The sequence below is a fragment of the Aulonocara stuartgranti genome (genome assembly GCF_965226115.1).
Source record: "Aulonocara stuartgranti genome assembly, chromosome: 12".
Lineage (NCBI taxonomy): Eukaryota > Metazoa > Chordata > Actinopteri > Cichliformes > Cichlidae > Aulonocara > Aulonocara stuartgranti.
The window spans coordinates 21740976-21763782 of NC_138948.1; the positions used below are offsets into that span (position 1 = coordinate 21740976).

Here is a 22807-nt window from a genome sequence, read left to right on the forward strand (position 1 = left end):
GCGCGCTGAGAGAAGGTGGAAAAAAGATAAACTTCAGGTTTCCCATGACATGCTACGGACTAGCCGCTTAAAATTCCAAAGTGCTGCTAAAACGGCCAAAGCGTCCTTCTTGTCCAAAATCATCCTGGCCAATGACCATAACCCCCGTACCTTATTTAAAATTTTTAACTCTGTGGTTAACCCTTCCCCGGACATGCCTTTAATTCATTCTCAGGGTCTTTGTGAGCGATTTCAAACTCACTTTTTAAAAAAGGTCTCATCTCTTAAGTCCTCCCTTCCCCCTGCTTTATATCCTCTCCCCATTCCTGAGTGCATTTCAACTTTCCACCAGTTTGAGCCTGTGTCACTTTTGACTCTTAAGCGGCTAGTTGCTCAAATGAATAACACCAATACTGTGCTTGACATTCTTCCATCTCGTTTAGCTAAGGACTGTTTTGATGTAATCGGACCTAGTATCCTATTTCTTATGAACTTTTCCTTGCTCTCAGGCTGTGTTCCTTTGTCCTTTAAGCATGCTGTAGTCCACCCGATTCTTAAAAAAAGAAATTCTGACTGTTATGACCTTTCAAACTATAGACCGATCTCTAAGCTTTCGTTCTTGTCCAAGATCCTGGAGAGACTAGTTCTCTCCCAACTCCAGGCGTACTTGGACACGAACAATATTGCTGAGAAATTTCAATCTGCCTTTAAGCCATTGCATAGCACTGAAACAGCGTTGGTTAGAGTTCTTAATGATATTCTTGTAATCACTGATACTGGACGCTCTATGGTCCTAGTTTTACTGGACCTCTCTTCGGCCTTTGATATGGTAGACCATAACATTTTATTACTAAGACTTGAGCACACTGTGGGTATTAGAGGCACTGCCCTCGACTGGTTTAAATCATACCTCGCTGATAGATCCTTATCAGTTCACTTAGGCACCTTCTCCTCTTCCTCCGCTCCGGTCTGTTGTGGTGTGCCTCAAGGATCAGTTTTAGGCCCTATTCTCTTCTCATTGTATTTGCTCCCTCTAGGCACAATCTTTGAAAAATACAATATCGCCTTCCACTGTTATGCCGATGACATACAGATCTATTTTGAACTTACTGACGACCTTGCTGTGTCCCTGCACTACTTTCAAGAATGCATGCGGGAGGTCAAAGAATGGTTCCTGAGTAATTCCCTCGTTTTAAATGATAAGAAGACTGAGATTGTGGTGTTCAACAGTAAAATCCCTCGTGCCCAACTCTGTGCTGCCCTGGGTTCCTTTGCTAGTTTTTCTTGTGACTATGTCAGTAACTTGGGTGTACTGCTGGATAGCTCGCTCAAACTCGATAAGCAAGTGTCTGCTGTAGTGAGATCTAGCTTCCACCAACTGCGCCTTATCTCTAAGGCTAGGCATTATATTCCGCATGAGGACCTGGAGAAGCTTATTCACGCTTTTGTGACCTCCAGGTTGGATTATTGTAACTCCTTGTACTATGGTCTTCCCTCTTCTCTTCTTCTTAAACTGCAAACAGTCCAAAATGCAGCAGCCCGCCTTTTGACTGGTACCAGGAAATTTTGCCATATTACCCCTGTCCTAGCTAGCCTGCATTGGCTGCCCATAAAGTACCGTATTCAATTTAAAATATTACTCCTTACTTTCAAAACTATTAATAAATTAGCGCCAAGTTATCTTAGTGAACTTCTCAAACCACATACTCCTGCTAGAACACTCAGATCTGCCACTCAACTACTTCTGACCCAACCCAGATCTCGACTGAAGTCCCGGGGTGACCGTGCGTTTGCTCTGGCTGCCCCGGTACTGTGGAATACCCTTCCTCTCGACCTCCGCGCATCTGACTCCATTGCACTGTTCAAATCACGATTAAAAACCCACTTATTCAATCTTGCCTTTCCCTCTAGTTAATATTTCTTTTATGATTTTATATCATGCACTTCTATGCTCATTTAAATTCTTGTTTGCTCTGTACCTGTTGCTTTCCTATGTATTAGTGACAGTTATCTGTTTGCATATTTAGTACTTGCTTTGGTCCTATTTCTATTATCCTCCTCCTATACTCTATTTTACTTGTTAAGCACCTTGGCATACCCTTGGTTTTTAAGTGTGCTTTATAAATAAAGTTTATTATTATTATTATTATCTTATAAAGGAAAATAAGCTGGGGTGATGAGGTCAATAATAACAGCTAGTGCATGCCTGTGCTATTGTTTGGCCTCCTGTTGGCACCTAATGTACACTGAACAAAAATATAAACGCAACACTTTTGTTTTTGCTCCCATTCCCCATGGGATGGACGTAGAGACCTAAAATTCATTCCAGATACACAATATAACCATCCCTCCCAAACAGTGGTCACAAATGTGTGGTAGTGGGCACATCTGCCCATATTGAGATAATCCATCCCACCTCACAGGTGTGCCACATCAGGATGCTGATCTGACATCATGAGTAGTGCACAGGTGTACCTCAGACTGCCCACAACAAAAGGCCACCCTGGAATGTGCAGTTTTGTCTCACAGCAAAATGCCACAGATGCCACAAGCAATGAGGGAGCGTGCAATTGGCATGCTGACAGCAGGAATGTCAACCAGATCTGTCGCCCGTGCATTGAATGTTCATTTCTCAACCATAAGCCGTCTCCACAGGCGTTTCAGAGAATATGGCAGCACATCCAACCGGCCTCACAACCGCAGACCTCGTGTAACCACACCAGCCCAGGACCTCCACATCCAGCAGGTTCACCTCCAAGATCGTCTGAGACCAGCCACCCAGACAGCTGCTGGAACAATTGGTTTGCACAACCAAACAATTTCTGCACAAACTGTCAGAAACCGTCTGAGGGACGCTCAACTGCATGCCCATCGTCCTCATCGGGGTCTTGACCTGACTCCAGCTCGTCGCCGTAACAGACTTGTGTGGGCAAATGCTCACATTCGATGGCGTCTGGCACGTTGGAGAGGTGTGCGCTTCACGGATGAATCATGGTTCACATTGTTCAGGGCAGATGGCAGCTGAGAATGTCCCAGTTCTTGCATGGCCAGCATACTCACCGGACATGTCACCCATTGAGCATGTTCGGGATGTGCTTGACCGGCGTATACGACAGCGTGTACCAGTTCCCACGAATATCCAACAACCTCGCACAGCCATTGAAGTGGAGTGGACCAACATTCCACAGGCCACAATTGACAATCTGATAGACTCCATGCGACGATGTGTTGCACTGCATGAGGCAAATGGTGGTCACACCAGATACTGACCGGTTCTGGGTCCCCAGACCCCCAATAGCGCAAAAAACTGCACATTCCAGGGTGGCCTTTTGTTGTGGGCAGTCTGAGGTACACCTGTGCACTACTCATGATGTCAGATCAGCATCCTGATGTGGCACACCTGTGAGGTGGGATGGATTATCTCAATATAGCAGATGTGCCCACTACCACACATTTGGACTGATTTGTGACCACTGTTTGGGAGGGATGGTTATATTGTGTATCTGGAATGAATTTTAGGTCTCTACGTCCATCCCATGGGGAATGGGAGCAGTAACAAAGGTGTTGCGTTTATATTTTTGTTCAGTGTATGTAATTAAATTGAGAAATGTGAAAAAAAAAATAGGGGTGGTAGATGTTTTAACGCTGAAAAATGGGTCATTTTAGCCATCTGCTAGGTGGTTGCTAGGCAACGTCCCAGCATCATAACGCGATGCATAATTAAACTTTTGTAGTGATACATATTATTTTATTGTCATAAAATAAAAAATTATACAATGTTTTTGTAAGGTGTTCTAGGTGCATAAATGCTAAAAATTGGTACAAGGTAGGCAAGACAATAACATCATAATACCTGATATGATAATATTTCATATAATGACTTTCAGAGTCATAACATGTAATGTATATGCCAAGTGTGGTTTCTCAACTTCTGATAATTTAAGAAGAGTTTGTGGCTAACAAAACAAGCACGTGAGACAGTTTTCCATGTGTTTATGAAGGAGAAATAAACAAACTATAATCAAAAGTACCGAAAAGGTAACACTTCATAATATGGCCTGTGACTATCATATTTACTTACAAATACTTAGAGGTACATATTCTGCAATTTCAGAGGTAACAGTCAGGTTGTTACAGGAAACAGTGAAATAATTATACTGTAAGTAAATTTAAATAGTGTATGTGTAAGTAATTTTATGTTGTGCATTAGTAATTTAAAGGTTTTTTACACGATAGAACACAAATTAAACTGTAAGTAATTTTAAGTATAATATAAGTGATTTTAAGTACTCCATCATTTTTTGGTGATGATCGAGTATTATGGAGTGAATTAATGCTGTATTTTTACATCTTTATTTAATACTCATTATGTTGATGTGCACGATGGATGTTCTATTATTCGACTGTGTTAAGTTGTCTGACGCCACTCCATAATGCGAATCTTGCCATGAAGAATAAAATGTACTTACAATGTAGGATTTCCAAATATGTTTTTCCACAAGAAATTATGCAGTAAATTAGTTATACAGTACTTAAAATTACACAAATATTTGTGTCTCCATTCCTGTAAAACACCTGAAGTCATTCACAACAAAAATTACTTGTGTTATTACTTACATTTACCTATATTACAACTGTTTATCTGTTCCCTTTAAAAGCCTCACTTGCTACCTCCTTTATTCAGTGCACCTTGCTAAGTATTTGTATGTCAATATAATTACCCTGTAATTTCAAACAAAGTACACTGACATTCCATTTAATTACAGGGGATTACACTTTTTTTCTGAGGCCATAAGGAGAAGTAGAATAAAAAATAGAAAACTTTCTTTTATTCAATTAGCTATCTATCAAATTACAGAAAAAATAGAAACATGGCTATCCCTCAGTCACAAAAGTAAAAGCCAAAACAATTAAATAGTGCTCAAATCTTTCCTCTGATGTAATTCTCAGACAGGCAGAGATGCATAGCATCAAGGCTTTTTGATGGATTGTGCTAATTATTATGATTCAAAAGCATCCTATTTCAGGTTCTTGCTCATTAAGAGTTAGAAAGGCTAATTGGATTAAGTAAATATGTCATTTTCCAATACAGCCATATCACAAAGGAGTAATGCCACTTGGTGCCTTTCAATTTTTTTTAATAATTGCGGTCATCAGATTACGTATTTGCACAGACATATTGAGCAGTGTGGTACATCCATTTCATACTGCTAATTGCTGTAATCCCATCAGACATATTATTTTCAATGGTAACACTCATATAATGGGCACCTATATCATTCTCTAGCATGCTTTGTTACCTGTCTGAAATTCTTGTGAAGACAAAAATGTCCTTTTAAAAAGCAAGCTAATTGAGTTTTGTTTTGAATATGTTTAAAGGTTTGAAGATGCTGGTAATTTACTATATTTGTTCTTCAAGTCCTGTTGAGGGAGAACTATGAAAGACACCTGCTTCCCACCACCATCCACTGGACAGCTGATGCTCTGATGCAACTTCACAACATGCCTCTCTGCTTTCTCTCAGCCCCCACCCCCCCTTTTCTCTCTGCACGCTCATTACAGATGCCCTAGTTTGCTTGTGAGCCAGGAGAGCCTCATTACAAACTTGGACACCTCCCATCTTTTGTACCTTTTTTCCAGACAAGATCTCCCACATTCATGCTTGTATCCCAGAAGTAGCATAAAAAGATTCATCAAACATGTATAAAGGAGTAGAGCTCACATCTCATCTGAATCTTCGCAGTAACCGCTGAAGAGGAAGGTGTCTGTGACGGAAAGTGCCGCTGCAAATTAACAGGCAAGGAAAGACAAACTAGGCGAAGCAAAAATGCATTTTAGCTGGAAACTGTGACACAAATTTACGGGATTAATGCATATTCAACAACACATCTAGGCATTTCTTTGACCCTGTTCCTTAAATGTTACCTCATTAGCCCTCTTGTTGTCATGATGTTTTGCATTTGGCATTTTGGATGAAAGAAAAATTATGCCACACTTTTGACTGAGCAACGCTGATTGAAAATTCACAAAGAATGCACTTGTACGGCAAATGCAAATGTTTAGTCATGTTTTCCCAGCTTTTGCAAGTGTTTTTGTGAGACAGGGAGACACAGGGTGCTTCAGAGAACCAATCAAAACTTTGATAAAAGCAGGAAATATGGCTAATTTAATATTTCCACATTTCTGCTTGAGAATTTTATCAAGAAAAATTGAAATCAAGATTTGTGTAAAATTCTACATGTTTATTTTCTTGTCAAAAAACACACAGGAGGGTTAAACCATGCAGCTCACAAATGTCTAATGGATTCTGAAGCCTGTTAGCTTAGCATAAATACAGGAAATAGGAAGAAGTTGTTTCATTCGATTAGCTAGTTGTGATGCTAAGTGTGTGAAATCCTTATATAAAGTTTGGTTTGGTTTGGTTCGTATTTTCATATGATTACCAAAATAAATCCATGTTAAAAACTGCTAAAGAGGCAACAGATCACAACAATGACACTGTTATAATGGGTGTATTTTATGGGCATGCTCACATATTAAACATTATAGTTATACTGGTTAACAACAACATTAACCAGTATAACTACCTGTTTTACCTTTGACACAAAGAAAAGTGAGATTTCCACCTGCTTCTATCCACCACTGGTATATTTTGCAAAACAAAGCTTCCCTTTTTTTTGCAGCAATACCTGCTGCATGCAGTGCCTTGTTTGAAGTAAATTTTAACACTTTAGTTAATGAGAATTTGAAGGGTTTAATTTACTTATATAAAATTCAGTCTGCTAATATAACAATTAATATTATTACAGATTAACCAGCACTTTAAAAGCAGTGTTGAATCAAATTAAACATAAGCTGTTTACTCCAGTTAAATACGGAATGAACAAATGTGAGAATGGTACTGATCTCGTTTTCTTGCCAACAGAACAATTACCATCCCCATTAATTAACAGCACATTTATTAAAATGAAAAACATATGGATGACATGATGAGCTACTTTGTTCTGTCTCACTGAATAGCAGGTCCTTCACCTGCCGCAATTTATTGTTAGGTAAGTTTACACAGGCTATTTGAAAAGTCAAAAATTGCTGGTAAGCTCTGTTTAATGTTCCTCTTCAACGCAGGAAACATCGAAGGACATGAAAAATACTTGAAAAATATCTTCTGATTCTTGTTCCCTTCATACTTCACACCCGAAGGCCTAAGCTGTGCATTGTGTGCAACGGAAAGGGCAGGCCTTGACAAATTGAATTTTTTTTCATCCTGCTTACCCCTTGGTCAGTGAATTTCATGTAGCAGGCACTACTTACTTAGAGATTCAGTGTCAAGCAAGAAAAGGCTCAGTGTGAGTGATGATGTACAGTCAAGGGTGATTACTGAGCTTCGACGTAAAATGCTGTATTCACTTTTCAGTGATTTTATTTTGTCTTTGCCTTAGCACACATCTTTAAAAGATAACACATCTTTGTAACCGAACAGCATGTGACACAGACAGATAAACACATGTACTAGACGCTGCTAGTGTCCAGTCGATAGCATTATTCCTATTATCCAACCACATCTCCAACGAAATGCAGCAACAACTAAAGAACTATGCTTCTATGTGTATAATTATAACTTCTAGAGTTTGTGTATGCAAGAGAGGAAGACAGCAAGAGTGAGAGTGCAATATCCCACAAAGACTCTCCTTCAGTGCACTGAACACAGTTAAAAATACACACTGCAATTTAAACTTTGAACTTTTCAGTTGCTAATTTAATCTGTCACACTCTTCACAGGTTCAACACTCGGTGCAGAACAAGATTTCAAGCTTAGTCACAATACACTGGCAGAATCTGCAATAGAGCACACCCACCTAGGACAAGTGAACAGGTTAGAGAGATCAAAGTTGTAAATATTTCATGTGCCTCAAACAGTGGTGAGTTGTACAAAGGTCTGTTTCAGAAGCAAAGTAGATAAAATAGGACGATATCAAACATGGTTAATAATGCAAGTTAGAATTAGGTTGGGTATACAATATGAAAACTAAACTAAATAAGAGGGAAGTAACAGCTTGAAAGCTGAACAGTTCATACATTAAGCATAGGCTGACATTTGTTTCATTTCCTTCCTGTCTGCTTCCTCTGATTGCTTTCTCTAGAATGTGAGAAGTCCTAAAAGAGGCATAAAATTAAACATGACAACACCAGTGTTGTAACGCTTGACTATGCTATAAATGACTATGCTATAAATGACACACTTTTTCTTCTTTATAAAATATGGAGAAAGTGAAAACAAACAATTTAATGGTTCTTGTATAACTCAGTGGTCTTGTTTATCACTGAGAACATTTATTCTGTGGTTTCTGTAAAACTGATTGATTAATTGACTGAATTCACAAACGTTAAAGGAAAAATGGTTAAAAAACATCTGTATTCAAACAGGCAAGCACGTTTTAAAGACCACATGGCCAGCTTGTGTAGCAACAAGCATATGGATAATATCAATGCATATCATTACATCTGCACATTCTGGCAGCCGCTTATCATCCTGTATTTCCACACATGCTGTAAACAGTTTTAATTTTAGAAAAACAGCTGCAGAGAGGTACAGTTAAACTATGTAACTGTAACAACTTTGCCAACATACCAATTGTGTCCCAGTAGTTAGCTAAATCTGAAAATGAAGCAGACTACTGTTACTCTGCTATGAAGTGTGAAGTAATGATGTGTCTGTTACATAATTGCCTTGTTTTTTCTGTGTCTACCCCACTTGGGCATCATGGTGGTGCAATGGTTAGCATTGTTGCCTCACAACGCGAGCATTCCTTCTTGGGCTCCCACAGGACTATGAGAGCTGAATTGGCTGAGCAGTAGATAAAGTGCTTAAAGTTTATAGAATAAATTGTTGTATGAGGCTGTGGTGAAACACAGCTTCTGGCCTAAAGCACTCTGAGTGATCACCGTGACCAGAAAAGCACTAAATAAATTCTGGTGTGGTTCCATCAGTGTCTCTGTTAGTAATGAAATGACATCTCAACAGCAGTTCGGTTACAACATTTATACCACAGATTTGGTCTTGGTTTCAGACATTGTTACACTTTGTTCCATTAACAAAAACCCAAAGAGCACAATTCAAAAGCAAGGGCTGCACTAAAACTTTAATGTTTTACGCTGATGTTCGTTTTGGTAATATGGAAACTAAACCTTTTTCCCAATTGACATGACCCTGACCTTTGACCCATGACCTTTAAGTATTACATACAAAAATAGTTGGGCTGAAGCAGAATAGGCTGAAATCTTTAAACTGTAAAAACTGTAAAATTAATGTAACCTTGTAGGGCACTGTATTGAAAAAACAAAAGAAAAAATGTGTTGTACAGCTCTCTTCGTGCCCTTTCGTCTGATATACTACTTGGAGATTTTTTCAAGGTCAACTTTGACTTTGGGTGCTAACAATGAAGGTTTAGCTCAAATGCTTAGCCAATTTAGATACTCATGGAGTTTTTGCTGATTTTGACCTTGACCTTTCACCAAACTTGAATCAGCTCGAGCTGTTATTAGTATCTCGCATGACACAAAATTTGAAAATAATATCTTAGTAATAATATCTGAAAACAGATTCTCAGATTATCTTTAACAATTTATGTATCTACTGTATATCGTACGTGCTGGGAATGGCTCTAGCCTTCAATGAGAATGAAAAACACGAGTGGATCGAGAACAGGTGAACAGTTGGATTCTCCACATTAAGCAAAAGTTAGGAAGTGGAAAGAAATACTGACTTTTTGTTCACAAATCAAATTGAGTGTTTATTCAATTCAGTTCTGTTTGATTTAAAGCATGCAAACTGGTCACAGTGGTGTCAAGTAATATTTTAATGTTGGTATTTTAGTATAAAACCACAATTTTCTTTCTACTTACTATGTGCTATACAGGGTTAAGACCTTAATAAGTGGTTACTGCTACATTTGGCTTGCCCTTGGTTTATTACTGAGCTAAAAACAAGAGAAGCTCATCTGAAACTATTGCTGTCTTGTGACATGTTGTTGAGCATTGAGACTCTAGCAAAAAAAGTTATCAGAAACTTGTACCTGAAAGTACAAATCTGGTGTAAATTGTTGCAACCTTTGCCCTTTTTGTGAGGGCAACTGACTGTGACTATGTCTCACTTTGATTTTCGGGCAGGAGTGGTTTCTGTTCGATGAACATCATGTTAAAGGGAATTTTCATCCTGGCTCTCAGCTCTATTTTTTCTCCCTCTTTCTACCCGTGGCTGGTACTACAAACCCCAAGGGTAATCTAAAACATCTGGATGGAAAATGTTGCACTTAAAAAAAAAACTGCACTTATCTTCAAAATGGATAACATATACATTATGTCGTTACCTAAAATTGCTCTTCTGAAAAAAAAAATGTTTAAAGCAAAGGCTTCCAGTTGAAACTTGTCATATCCAGACTGATCGTATCCTGCTTCCTCTCAGTCACTCACCTGTTTCTATTCAGTGCAATTTAGTGTAAACTCGGGCTGACTCACACGATAAATAAATGCATGTTGTTTTGTGTTTTGCCAAATGAGTGAAGTATGGATGCACTTCCACACTGTGAAAAACAGCCAGAATTGCTGCCTAGACTTGGTGTGATGACATTTCTGGGTTACCTCTCCAAGCTTCAAGCACAAAAGCCAACTCTTCTGTACACACACAAACACACCCAAAGAAAAACAGACAATACATTCAGTGCATGTACTAATATACTCAAATGTAAGTTGAAATACTGTATAATACAGAGCTGGCAAGTCTTTAAGTGTAAAAAGCTGAAAACACCTCAAAGAAGTTTTAAAATAAATTATATGTTGCAAAACAGTTACAGTGTTTAATTAATTTACATGAGTGCTAGTTATTTCTTGTAGGTTTTATGGCATCATAACTGTCAATCAAAGACAGAGACATAATTCAAGGATTTTTTTTAATATAGACTGAGTTGGGACTCTTCATTTAAGTATGTCGTTGGGACAGAATCAGGAGGCATCATCTCCTTGGGACAGGTGGCTTAAGCACTTAATCTCATCTAAACTAAAGTAAGTAGACTGGCCTGACTGAATATGGTGGGTTCTTTATCAGACCAAAGACTAAAGTAATCAATCTCATTTTAACTACAGCAGCTTCACTTCCATCTGAAGCAGTTTAACCATATTTGTAATTAATACAACCAGAAATTGTCTCTTTTTGAGAGATGTAAATGAGTCTAATACTCCCATACAAAAGCAAGAGTTACATTCTTTGTTTGTCAACCACTAAAACTTAAGCAAGCTGAAACTGCTTACATCTCATCAGACTTAACGGCTGCTGCAGTTCTGCACTTAATGCAAAATACTTTATTCTTCCTATTGATCCGTTGGGGAAAGGTGAAGTCTTCACTCATGGCCAAAACCAATAATGAATGCTGACACTGGTGTGATACCTCCCTGTCAAATACAGGGGGTCCTTTGCACTCAGCAGGCACACCCACTGAGCATAGAAATTGTGCTTGGCTGAGGATACACTTACAATCCACATTGACACTTGTCAGTAAGCTTTTCATTTCTCCCTCCTCCTAAATACCTATCCTCTTCCCACACACACACACCTACACTTGGCACACCTACACATCTGCATAGGCAGTTATTGATAAAAACAACATTCTTAAAATAATATAGAGAAAGATAGATACAAACATTTTAACGATATACAAGAAAACTCTTAACGTTCCAGCCAAAAAATACCCTGGTTTATCTTCCTTTCATCCAACTTGACTGTTACCAATTGTTTACCTTGTTAGGCTTCCTTATCTGTGAAAGGTTTGGTTTTAATATTTTTCTTGTGGCCCCAGGGCCTTTCTTTTTGCAGTATACCTCTGATTTTTAACCTAAAAAAATGGTAGCTGAACCTTGAGAATTTGAATTTTTTAAAAAATCCAAGTTTGTTATGATACTGTACCATGACTGAGAGGTATCAGAATACATCTCTGACATAAATTTGTTTTATTTATATTTTAATATTATTAACAATAGTCACATCTGTGGTGTCGATAAACAAATCTAAAAGGCACTTTTACGCATTTAAAACCTATTTCCCCTTTCTGCCTCATGCTGACAGACCTTTATCCATCAAAATGCAAAGATTTACTCATTTACAAGAGGAGCTGCGCTTCTGCAAATTACTCCATATAAGTTTAGTGAACAGAAAATTATGATATTTGTGCTTTTTTCTGAATTTATGTGCCAATAAAAGAAGCATTGCAGGAAAAGGGCCAGAAAAAAGATTTTTTTTCCCATCTTTTTATACTTAAACTAGCCTGCGGTGCTTTTTCAAATTAATCATTTCGTATTTATTGGTGAGTCACACAAAAATGCATTGCGGATACAAATTTTAGTGTTAAATTACATACAGGTGATGTCTTCTGAATGTCACACATGAATAAAACAGTGAAGTAAGATCGCATTTGCAGGGGGAAGAATGCTGTTCATTGAGTTACACAGATCAAAAGTGTTTTGAACCTTCAGCGTTCCACTTCTGCATGCTTTAATACTTTATCATCAAACTACGTTGTGCGACCACCGTTCCACCACTAACAACCATCCACTGGCAGTAAGGTTTAGTACTAGCAGAGATACTGAATTGTCTGCTGTAAGGAGGAAAATCAAGTAATCAAAAAGAAATGTCATTTTCATTTATAATTTTGGTTTGAAGCATTATGAAAACAGCATAATTGAGCTAAAATTGTTATTGTGTCACATGTGTCACTTTGAAGTGATCCACTATACCCTTTAACGATTTCAAACATGCAGGTCCACTTGTTAAAGTGCATATATTTGAAGTTATTACCTGCAACTTTTTTTGCATCACATGCAGTGAGTCTTCTTGTGCCTCCAAGAGTTGAAACATTAATTGTGACCCAGTGGGATTACTTAAACCCAGCATGTGGTCTTGTTAATACTCAAGCTATGAAAGGGACAGGCCGCTGCATGTTCTTAGCTGAAAAATGAATGTACACTCAACGATAACTCACACTACAAATGAAGAATTTGTATAATCTTTTTACTCAAGCTACGGGGCTCTTCCTGCTTTTTTTCCTGACATTAACACTTTGCTAAGAACGCCACAGCTTAAGTCAGCTGTCATAATGTTATATATTGCCTTTAGTCAGTGATAGAACTTTAACACTGTTTGGGGAAATACAGAATCAACATTTCCATAGTTTTGTGAAGAGAAACATCACCTTTGAGTTAAGGTCTATGGGAAAACAGACAAGCTATTGTGTGAAAATTGCTATTTTTACTGGTGATCAGTCTTTGTGTTTATCTTTTGTCTCTTTGATGCCTTGAAGAATTCTTCCTTTTCACTCACTGCCAAATGCAGAGTTAAGCAAAAGTCACCTTGAGGATACAGAACTGGGCTTCAAACACGATAATTTTCAGTGTTTCAGTGACGGTCACATGATTATTGTACCATTACTGCAAAAGTCTTGAGGCACCTCAGTTTTTTAGTTTTTTTCTAATGTGCAAGGAAATGGGAAATAGTTGGATGATTTACTAAAATATGTGCAAACATAAATGGAAACCACAGTATATAAGGGGAAAGAGAGTTTCGACAATCCTAACAAGCCTGAAAGTCCATTTTTGGTAGGACCGCCTTTATTTTTCAACATAGCCTGAATTCTCTTGGGGTGTTGCCTTTTGTTCTGTTCTCTGTCAGGGTGATCCCACATTGTTGGAGTAATGTTGAGGTCCGTGCTCTGGGGAGGCCAGTCTATGACCGATAGTGTTCCATTGTCTGTTTTCCTATCCAGCTTTGCTTTTGCTGTATTGGCAGTGTGTCTGAGATCATTGTCATGCTGGAAAATGAAACCATTATTAGGGCTGTGCCATATCATATCATTTGTGAGGATTAGCTTTGACTGTTTGGTATAAATTTTTACATGATATTTTTACACTGACGATGTTGTAGCATCCCCATGCCTTTGTGTTCCCCAATGCATGCAAGCAGAGAAGCCCAGGCATAACTGACAGCAACAGCCACAAGTCAGCCAAAACTAAAACTACTTCAGCAACCTCCAACAAAGCACAGCACTCAGCAAAATATGCAAGGAAAATTGTTCCTGCCAAAGGTGGGAAGAACAAATGTGTTTCATGACTCGAGGAAAAAAACACACACATTGTCCAGGCTACGAAGGAAGACATACAGTACAGGCAGCTAATGATGTTCAACCCATTCAATTATTGATGTGTTTACAAGGTGGCAAAACAGGGCTTAAAGCATGAGCCAAGACTCAACAGCAAAAATATGGCTCATATTTATAATGTAATAATATTAATAATTTGGTACTTTATTTATTGTTAAACTACACTCCCTGGGTTACTTTTGTGCTTACATTCCACACATCTTGTGTCTCTCTGGCACCACACTGCTGGTAGCACCTTATTTTTATAAAATAGATTCACACTTCAAATCAGGAAGTGTGTCCTCAATGACAGTAGCTCATTGGAAAAGAAGGATGGAAAATGTCTTTCATTTGCTGCTGCCCGAAGCATCGATAAAATGCTCCAAATGTCTTTTTTGTCAGAAATATCATAAATTTTCTCAAAGTGTCATAATCTAATTTTGAGGTCACATTGCCCACCATTAAAAATCAGGGGTTTTCCAGTATTGCATGGTCAAATAAAAACCTGATGGTATTTCTCCTCATTCATAATTACACCAGTTTTGACAAGATCCCCAACACCACTGACTGAAAAGCAGGTCTAAACCACTTTTTTGAGAATGCACTGCACACAGTGCTAATATATGCAAGTTTTCCCCTCTTTGCGAATCACCCTGTTGGGGGAAAAATACAACTTTATATCTGTCAAGGCTGTGTTATCTTTGGCATTTTCGCAGCTTAAGAAATGAGAACAATTTCTGTGATTCTGCGACAGACTGCTATTACCCAAGTCTCTAAAAATACTATTTAAAATTGGTTCTTTGCTAACTTGTGTGTTATGTGCAGGCATAATATTGGTCCATTGTTGCCCTTTTTATGCTTGAATGAATCATAGTTCAGTTTTAAGAGGCTTATCAAAGGGGAAAAAACCTTTCTCTGAAAATGGTCAAGTACAAGAACTGGGTAAAAAGGCAGCCAATGTGTAAAAGAAAAACAAAAAAATCTGGAGAACTATTTCTCGAGATGTCTTGATGCATGCTCAATCATCCAGGTAAAAAACTCCCAAAAAGATGATTCTGTTCATCTGGACATAGATGAACAGCCTGGGAAATGTTTCGTCACTCATCCAAGAGTGACGACTTCTCAAAACCACTTTAATGACAAGAAAGTCTGGGAACCTGGAAGCTAAATATAAAGAAATGAGGGGCAGCTCAAGACTTTTGCACAGAACTCTAAATCAAACAAAACCACAAAATGTTATAAAATAACTATGAAACATCCATTTTTTTCCTGTCTGAAAGTTTGCATTGACTAAAATAGGTCTTTTACCACCATGCTGCTATTTTCTTCTCAAGGCTGCATTAAAGCTCTTTGGTAAGCGTTTCCTCTTCATATGTCCTTGCAACCTTGATAACCATCACTCCAGTGCCCTCCATATAAGTCAAGCATGAAATGTAGGCAGGAGAACTGAGATGGCAAAGACAAATAGCATTGTATGCATCACCTTGTCAGCATGACAGACAAATGAAGTCTCCTTCAAATATAAAAAGGATTAGTGAACATCTGCACTGACAACAAATATCCCTATTAAGTTCCACAAAAAAACAGCAGCGCTGGCACTACATCACTTAGTTCTATGTTTTTGATATTCTATGTTGCATTTTCTTGTGCAGGGGTTGTTGTCCAATGAGTTGCTTGGAATCCGTTGCTAATCATGGCTGCTGATTTGACAGAAGTCTGACCTCTCTCCACTGATTAAGGACTGTGCCATTTAAAACCGGATTGAAGAGCACTGTAGAGGTAGGTCGCCAGTTATTGTTATTAAAAGTCAGTCATACATCAACCATAACCTTTAGTGGCCAGTAAAGGTAATGAGGTTTGGATAAATCTGTACAATTAATATGCATTATATCCATTTAAATGTCTGCAAACAAAAGCTCCATTTTATTAAAGATATAATAGAGATGGACCAAAATTCTGAGTCAGAGTAAAAAATTTTGTTTTTGCTGTTATTTATTTCCTCTTTTGTGGCAAGGAAACAAATACATCTTCTTTTAAAAGGCTTTCATTTCTTCAGCACACTATCTTTGCACATCTAGTGCACAGCACTGTAGAGCTACAGTAATGTGCAAAAGGCTTATTTCTTCATATTTTGCTCCCAAGGAGCTAGACTCTCTTTTATTTATTTATTTTCTAAATAGCTCTCCTGGCCCTCTAGCCCTGTGGTATAAGCAGAAGAGGATGGATGGATGGATGGATGGATCTCTCCAGGTTTCTACAGGTATGCCAAATTACACACAAATTGTACTGAAAATCATCAGGAGAGAGGTACAACAGTGTCTACAGTCATCTGTAAAACACAACGGAGGCTCTGGTGAGGTTTTGGGATGCTTTACATTCAGTGCTATTGAGCATCTTCTCAAACTTGATGGAATTATGAAGGCAAAAACGTGCGATTCGATTTGATCCATTATGCAATACCATCTGGAAAGCATGTAATTGGCAACAACTTCATTTTCCAGCATGAAAATGGTTCCCAGTACAAGGTCAATGCATTTAAAGCATACCTGGATAGAAAAACACAGTTAAAGACTATCAGTCATGGATCGGTCTCCCCAGAGCCCAGACCTTATTGAAGCAAGTGGGATCATCTTGATAGAGAACAGAACAAAAGCAGCCAACATCCAAAGAAGAGCTCTGAATGTTCTTTAAGAACCCCAGAGAACTTTTCCTGAAGACTGCTTAAAGAAATGACAGGGAAGCTTGCCTAAGAGAGTTGCGGCAGTGTTGAAGAATAATTGGGTCGTACCAAATATTGGTTTTTTAACCTCATTAGGATTGCACAAACTCTTGCCTTATATACTGTATTGCCATGTATTTGTAGTGTTTTCCCATTTTATATACAGAAATGAGGGGTGGCTCTTTACTTTTGCAGAGCAGTGTAGGTCACATGTCATTCTTATTAAAATTCATTGGTACATCAACCATAACCTCAGCTGCCAGTAAATGTGTTGACCTTTCAGATAAATCTATCAAATCAGCCTTGATAGATTTATCTATCAAGTCGGTATATCTCATTTATATCCATCCAACTGTTTGGAAGCAGAAGCTCAATTTCTCTCAGCTAAACAAAACTTCTGCTGCCCTTCAGTAAGCCTCCCAACCTCTCAAACCTACATCATATTGAGCATGATGAGCAATTTAAAGCTGCCAACATTTGCAAAATTGCAATATTTCTACATTAGTGTATTGTTTGACTTCTTCAACTGCGTTAAACAAGTGCAATCTTTGGCTTAAATGAACAGCAGTCAACAATATTAACACTAATCATGGCTCACCAATAGCAAACAATCACACTGCCACTCCAGATGGCTGTCCATTCGACTAAAAGCCTCTAATTGTGAAGTCCTTATCACAAGACTGGGGCTAAAATTAAGATGCATAAAACTCATTAAGGCTGACACTCCAAACAAAGCACAAAAGCGTCTTACATATCCATCCACAGAACCCACGGGTGCAGTCATGTGCTTTGTCCAGACAGACAGGCAGGACCCCAAACAATGTGTGAGAGTCAGCCCCAGTAACCAAAGAGAGGAGGTGATGTATTGCACGCTGACATGGAACAATGCAGTCTGTTTTACCTGAAGGCGAATCTTTCTACCCCATCAATTTGTTTCAGTGGACAGAGGCACCCTGTGACATCCTCCATGCAGTGTTTGTTAGCCGCTATCTCAGAAGACACCTGCTGTCTTTGAGCAATGACAAAAGGTAAGTAAACCGTATCTTCAAGGCAACACAAAGAGATTTCTAATAATCACAAGACATTTTTTTCTGCCACTTTCTTCATGACAGCTGAATGCTTTCGTGTCCCTTTTAATCTGACTGTGGATTTTTTAAACATGTCAGACTGACAGCAACGGTGACGAAGGGGTTCGGTTGCAAATATAGCTGCCAGGCTGACCAATATGACTATGGCTGTTGTTCAAACACAGATGAAACGTTAACACTGTCGATTAACCTCCATTTCCTCCTCTAACAAGCTCCCTTTTGTGACTAAGGTTACAGCTTAACTCATTTTTGAAGCAGATGGACAAAAAAAATAAATCCCTTTACAATAGCACAATTTTTAACTGGGATATGATTAATTGAGGGACTAGTCCGGGGTTTATTTTTAACTCACTGAGCCTTGAAACAAGTCGACCCGCGGCACCACGGCTCTCTGCTCTTCCTGTACATTCATTATGCCAGCCTACCAGGGAGTATTATGTCTTGTAACAGCTGACTGTGAGTTGACACTGTGAGGCTTAGGGAGCCTTAGAAACTCTGCTTGGGGCACACTCCCGGTGTAGAGACTGAGGTCTGTCTGACATGTGTGACTCCTGAGGCAAGCGTGTTGCTAAATGAACAGAGACAGGGACAATGGCATGACCCACTTCTATCAGGACTACCCTGTTTTCTTTATCAAAAAAAAAAATATATATATATATGTTTGTATCCCACAGGTACGGCTCTGCACTGATGGTGGAAAATATATAGCGGCCAAAAGCTTAAACATCCCCATCACCAGAGGACAGGAAGGGCAAAAGGGGGGAGGATGTAAATGATGGGAACGGTGATTCAGGGAGTCAGGTTAATCTATAAGCTTTCAGCAGTTTTCTCTCTGCATAAAGCAGTGTGACATGTTTTGGTAAGACCCTACATTAGACTTCAATGTCCATTTACCCTACTTGTAATATTGCGCTGGTTAATAATGATAAGGAAAATATTACAGGATATATATCACCTCTAGATTTGTCTAGTCACCACGCAAGAAATCTTTCTATTCCGTTTTTTTTTTCTTCTTTTTATATTGGTTATTAAAAAAAGGGAAAATAAGGGGAGAAAGATGCCTTTGTCCCTCTGCATTAATTAACGAGAGCTAAACCTGGACCCTCAGCTTCTTTTACCCCATGTAAGCTTCGCACATAAGCCAAGCAAGCAGCTGAAGATGGTCACTGTGAGGGCGCACGAAACACTGGAGCTGTGCACATTTGCCTTAATTGTGCGCAGTCTCATGTGGCTCTTTATCAAAGAGCAATTACACACAGATAAAATACACAATCGGCCGCTTGTATACTCAAACAGGTCTCCTCTGAACACAATCAAACCAATTAACTAACGAGTCGTGCACGGATTTAAAAAAAAAAAACGTGCCGAGATTGCTCCGTTTCCCGCGAACAATACAGTGTTGAACCGTTCATGTGGGATACCCCCACTCCCCACGATCCTCTTTGAATAATCACCAGCACTTTGTCACTTTCAGTAGAATATGTAAATATGCCAAAGGATTCTGATCGATCCCCTGTTCGGTGATGCTCCCACGCTAAAGAACTATTTGTGTGGGGAAAAAGAAAAGAAAAGAAAAGAAAATGTGACAATGATTATTTTTGCCTGTCACTTGTTCCGCTCACCTTTCACACGCTGTGGGACAGCGGCGCTCAAGCACAGGGCGACGGAAAGGAGTAGCGGTCCCATCCTCTCACAATAATCAGGTCCGACTTCCAAGGTTACGGAGCTGTGGGTAAAATCGCGTGGCAATAGCCCAAACTTCTCCTTCCTTTGCTCCGGCTGGACTGTGAGGGTTACCCTGAGAGCTGTTGCTATATGACTATGTCCTCTCAGGTAAAGTCTTGCGCTGTGATAAAGTCGACAGAGAGGGAGACACAGAGAGACAGAGTGAGAGACTCGCCACCTGGATTTTGTCCTGCAGGAACAAGTGGACTGTGCCTGCCGGGCACTCCTCTGCTGCTGCCTCCGCGCTCCTACCGCAGTGGTGCGATGTAGTGGAGAGAGCGACGTGTGCGCTCACTCGGTGCTGCCGGACGACTACTGTCAAACCTCCCAGAGTCAGAAGAATTATCACTTCCGCTACACACATACAAAATAAAACTGGAAGTGATGACTTTTAATTTGAACTGCGCTTCATTTGATGTCTCGTGTATTCAAATAAATAAATAAATAATAATTAGAATTAAAAAAAACAACAAATAGTACCATGTTTTTCGCCGACTTTTATTTTCTTATTTTTAATTCTCTCTCTCTTTCTGATATCATGTCATGTAGAGTTTAAGCCAATGCCTGTTTACGCAGTTAGTTGTATTTATAAAGTTATTTTTAGAAATATTAAAAATTAAGTTATAAAGCTATTTTTTAAAGGATAAATAAGTTTGGGTTTTGTTTTTTTTTTACTATTTTTTTTATTGTTTTAAAGGTGCAGTCACACAGTCAAAACGTTATACAGCTTGGACCACAGTCACTTTGGTCCTTTGCTCACTCGGAGGATGCTTCATGGTAGGCTTTATTGGTGGAGCAAACTCTTCCTCCTCCCACTCCCACCGCCCGAAAAAAAATAAATAATAGAGAGAGAGCTTTAAAATAATTCTTCCAAAAGTCAGAACTTGCTAGAAATTTAAATTGCGCATAATCAGCCTCTCCCAAACTCCTTATTTCACTCTCAGATTTCTGTTTTTTAAGCCTCCGGAAGTTGGATGCTCAGCAATTAATTTAGTAGTTTCAAAAGTATTTTTCTGGAAAGCCTTGATGAGTTTTAGTATCCTCAACAAAAAGATTAAATTGGAAAATTCTTTATCGCATTAGGATACTGGCCGTAATGTTCTATGAACAATTTTCATTTTGTAGATTCTCCTGTTGTTTCTAGGAGAGAGAAAAAGATGGCACTGACTGAACAGCATCTCTGAAACAGAGTTTAACGAACATCTAATTAACGCATATTAATTTACACAAACCACAACTTCCCTGCTTACAGCGAGTTTCCAGTTTACAAGCCATTTCCATCCTTCAACTGAAGATCTTACTGAAACATAAACTTTAATAAGTAACCTACAATAACGCATCCATGCTTTTTCACAGCGTGTGCAGACTGTTTATGCATACTGAACGTATACAGGTGTCTCACTGGGGTGTGACATTCTCAAAATTAGATTATTTCTCAAGAGGGTGGCACCACACTGATTGTTCCTTTGTGCCACGTGTGATATTTCGCCCACCTCTGATTGGATTTTCATGAATCTGGGTTGAGTTAAATTAATGTGACAATTGCACTTTGCCAATTATAAACTGACACTGATTAACTCATGGTGAGAACTGTGATTATGGGCCCCGACCAACTCCCCCCATATATTTGTTCAACATAGCTATCTTACTCCTCAATAACATTTTTGATCTGTTTTCTAAGAAATAATAATAGTATTTAAAGACATTTTCTGCAATAGCAAGAGCATACTGGCTGCAGACATTACAATGACATGTTCTCCTTACACGAATAACTGATCCATGAATAAATGCACTGTTTCATTCCATATTTGTGACCATTGCCATTTCTGCACATCTGAGAGAGAAGTTTCCAGAACGAAAGAAAGAAAAGTAGCAGGACTCTGACTTTAAGTCGATGTCTTTACCCAACAGTCTGACCTTGAGATGCTTTCAGGCTCCTCATTATGAATCATGAAAGATATCAGGTGTCTTATGGTTTAATGTAGATAGAGACCTATAACTGTATGCACTTGGTCAAGGCTAATAAATCATCCACAGTGGCCACAGTAAAGTCTGCTATCATGATAATGAGAAGCTGCCCTCTATTCCAAAGAGCACCTCCCACTGTGTCAGATTTCCAGACTTGTCTCCATTGCACGTAATACTTGGTGGAATAGCACATCCCTCTCCCTCAAAGTATGATCATGTTGGAACATCTGCGTAACATTATATTTAAAAAAGCATTGGTTTTCATGAATCCACTGACAAGGGCAAAGAAGGCAAAGAAGGGATGCGACACATCCCTAAAAAAAATTATCCAGTGGCTGCTGATGTTCCTTAGCTGTAATTGTGATCATAAAATTAAATTAGAACAACTGTTGATGCTGTCTAGTCATTGTGTTAAGGACACATTGGTTAACAGATGTGAATTTGTTAAATTGTCCTGCTCATTGTTCTATTTGCCTTTTTCTTTAGTTCTGATTATATTGAAGGGGAAAGGTGCGGTTTGTGCTATGATAATATCAAACCTGCCCATGTAACAGCACCTAACTCTGTCTTTAGAAGGATATATCAGTAAGTCCAGCAACAAGGAGACCCCATGCTGTGTTACAGACTTCAGTATGATACTGGAGTCCTAGTTCCTTTTTTCTCCTCGTTGGTTGTTATCTTTGTTCTTTATTTTTCATGTCCCTGTGTTGAATTATTTTGTGTGGAGTTCTTTCACATAATCCTACAAGACTTGTCTATAACAGCTCACAAACTTTCTTCTGTATTTTCTTCACTTTGTTCACTTTTGCCTAATGTTGCCTAAGTTTTCTTCCTTCACTCTGAACAAGCAGGAAAGTCAATATTAACTAAAATCACCAGGTACCATTCAACCTCGCTTACACTGGAGCAAGGGCCACAGTCAGGTGCCTACCCTTTGAGCTCTGTTTGCCTTACAAGAGCAACACTACAGAATACTGCTGTGCAACCATCAATGTTGACAGTAAAGACTGAACGACCCATAGTTCAACCTACATCCTGCAAACTGCTTCACCCTGCTGAGATGGCTCCAGAACAACACAATACAGCAGCAACTCTGACTGCAACCAAGCAGGCAAACAAACTAAATTTAGTTGTTTTATGACCAAAGT

At 38.8% G+C, this 22807-nt stretch overlaps 1 protein-coding gene across 3 annotated transcripts in view; it reads right to left on the bottom strand.

The window, feature by feature from the left end:
- Nucleotides 1–19969, bottom strand: part of edil3a (EGF-like repeats and discoidin I-like domains 3a) — a 134643-nt gene extending 114674 nt beyond the window's left edge. For 2 of the 3 annotated variants that reach the window (XM_082554638.1, XM_082554637.1), the window contains exon 1: nucleotides 19589–19741. In XM_082554638.1, the coding sequence (XP_082410764.1) occupies nucleotides 19589–19652 (64 nt within the window). In that variant the 5' untranslated portion in view covers nucleotides 19653–19741. Of the gene's footprint in view, nucleotides 1–19588 lie in introns of all 3 variants that reach the window. The other variant, XM_082554639.1, reaches the window with a different exon arrangement.
- Nucleotides 19970–22807: the final 2838 nt, after the last annotated feature.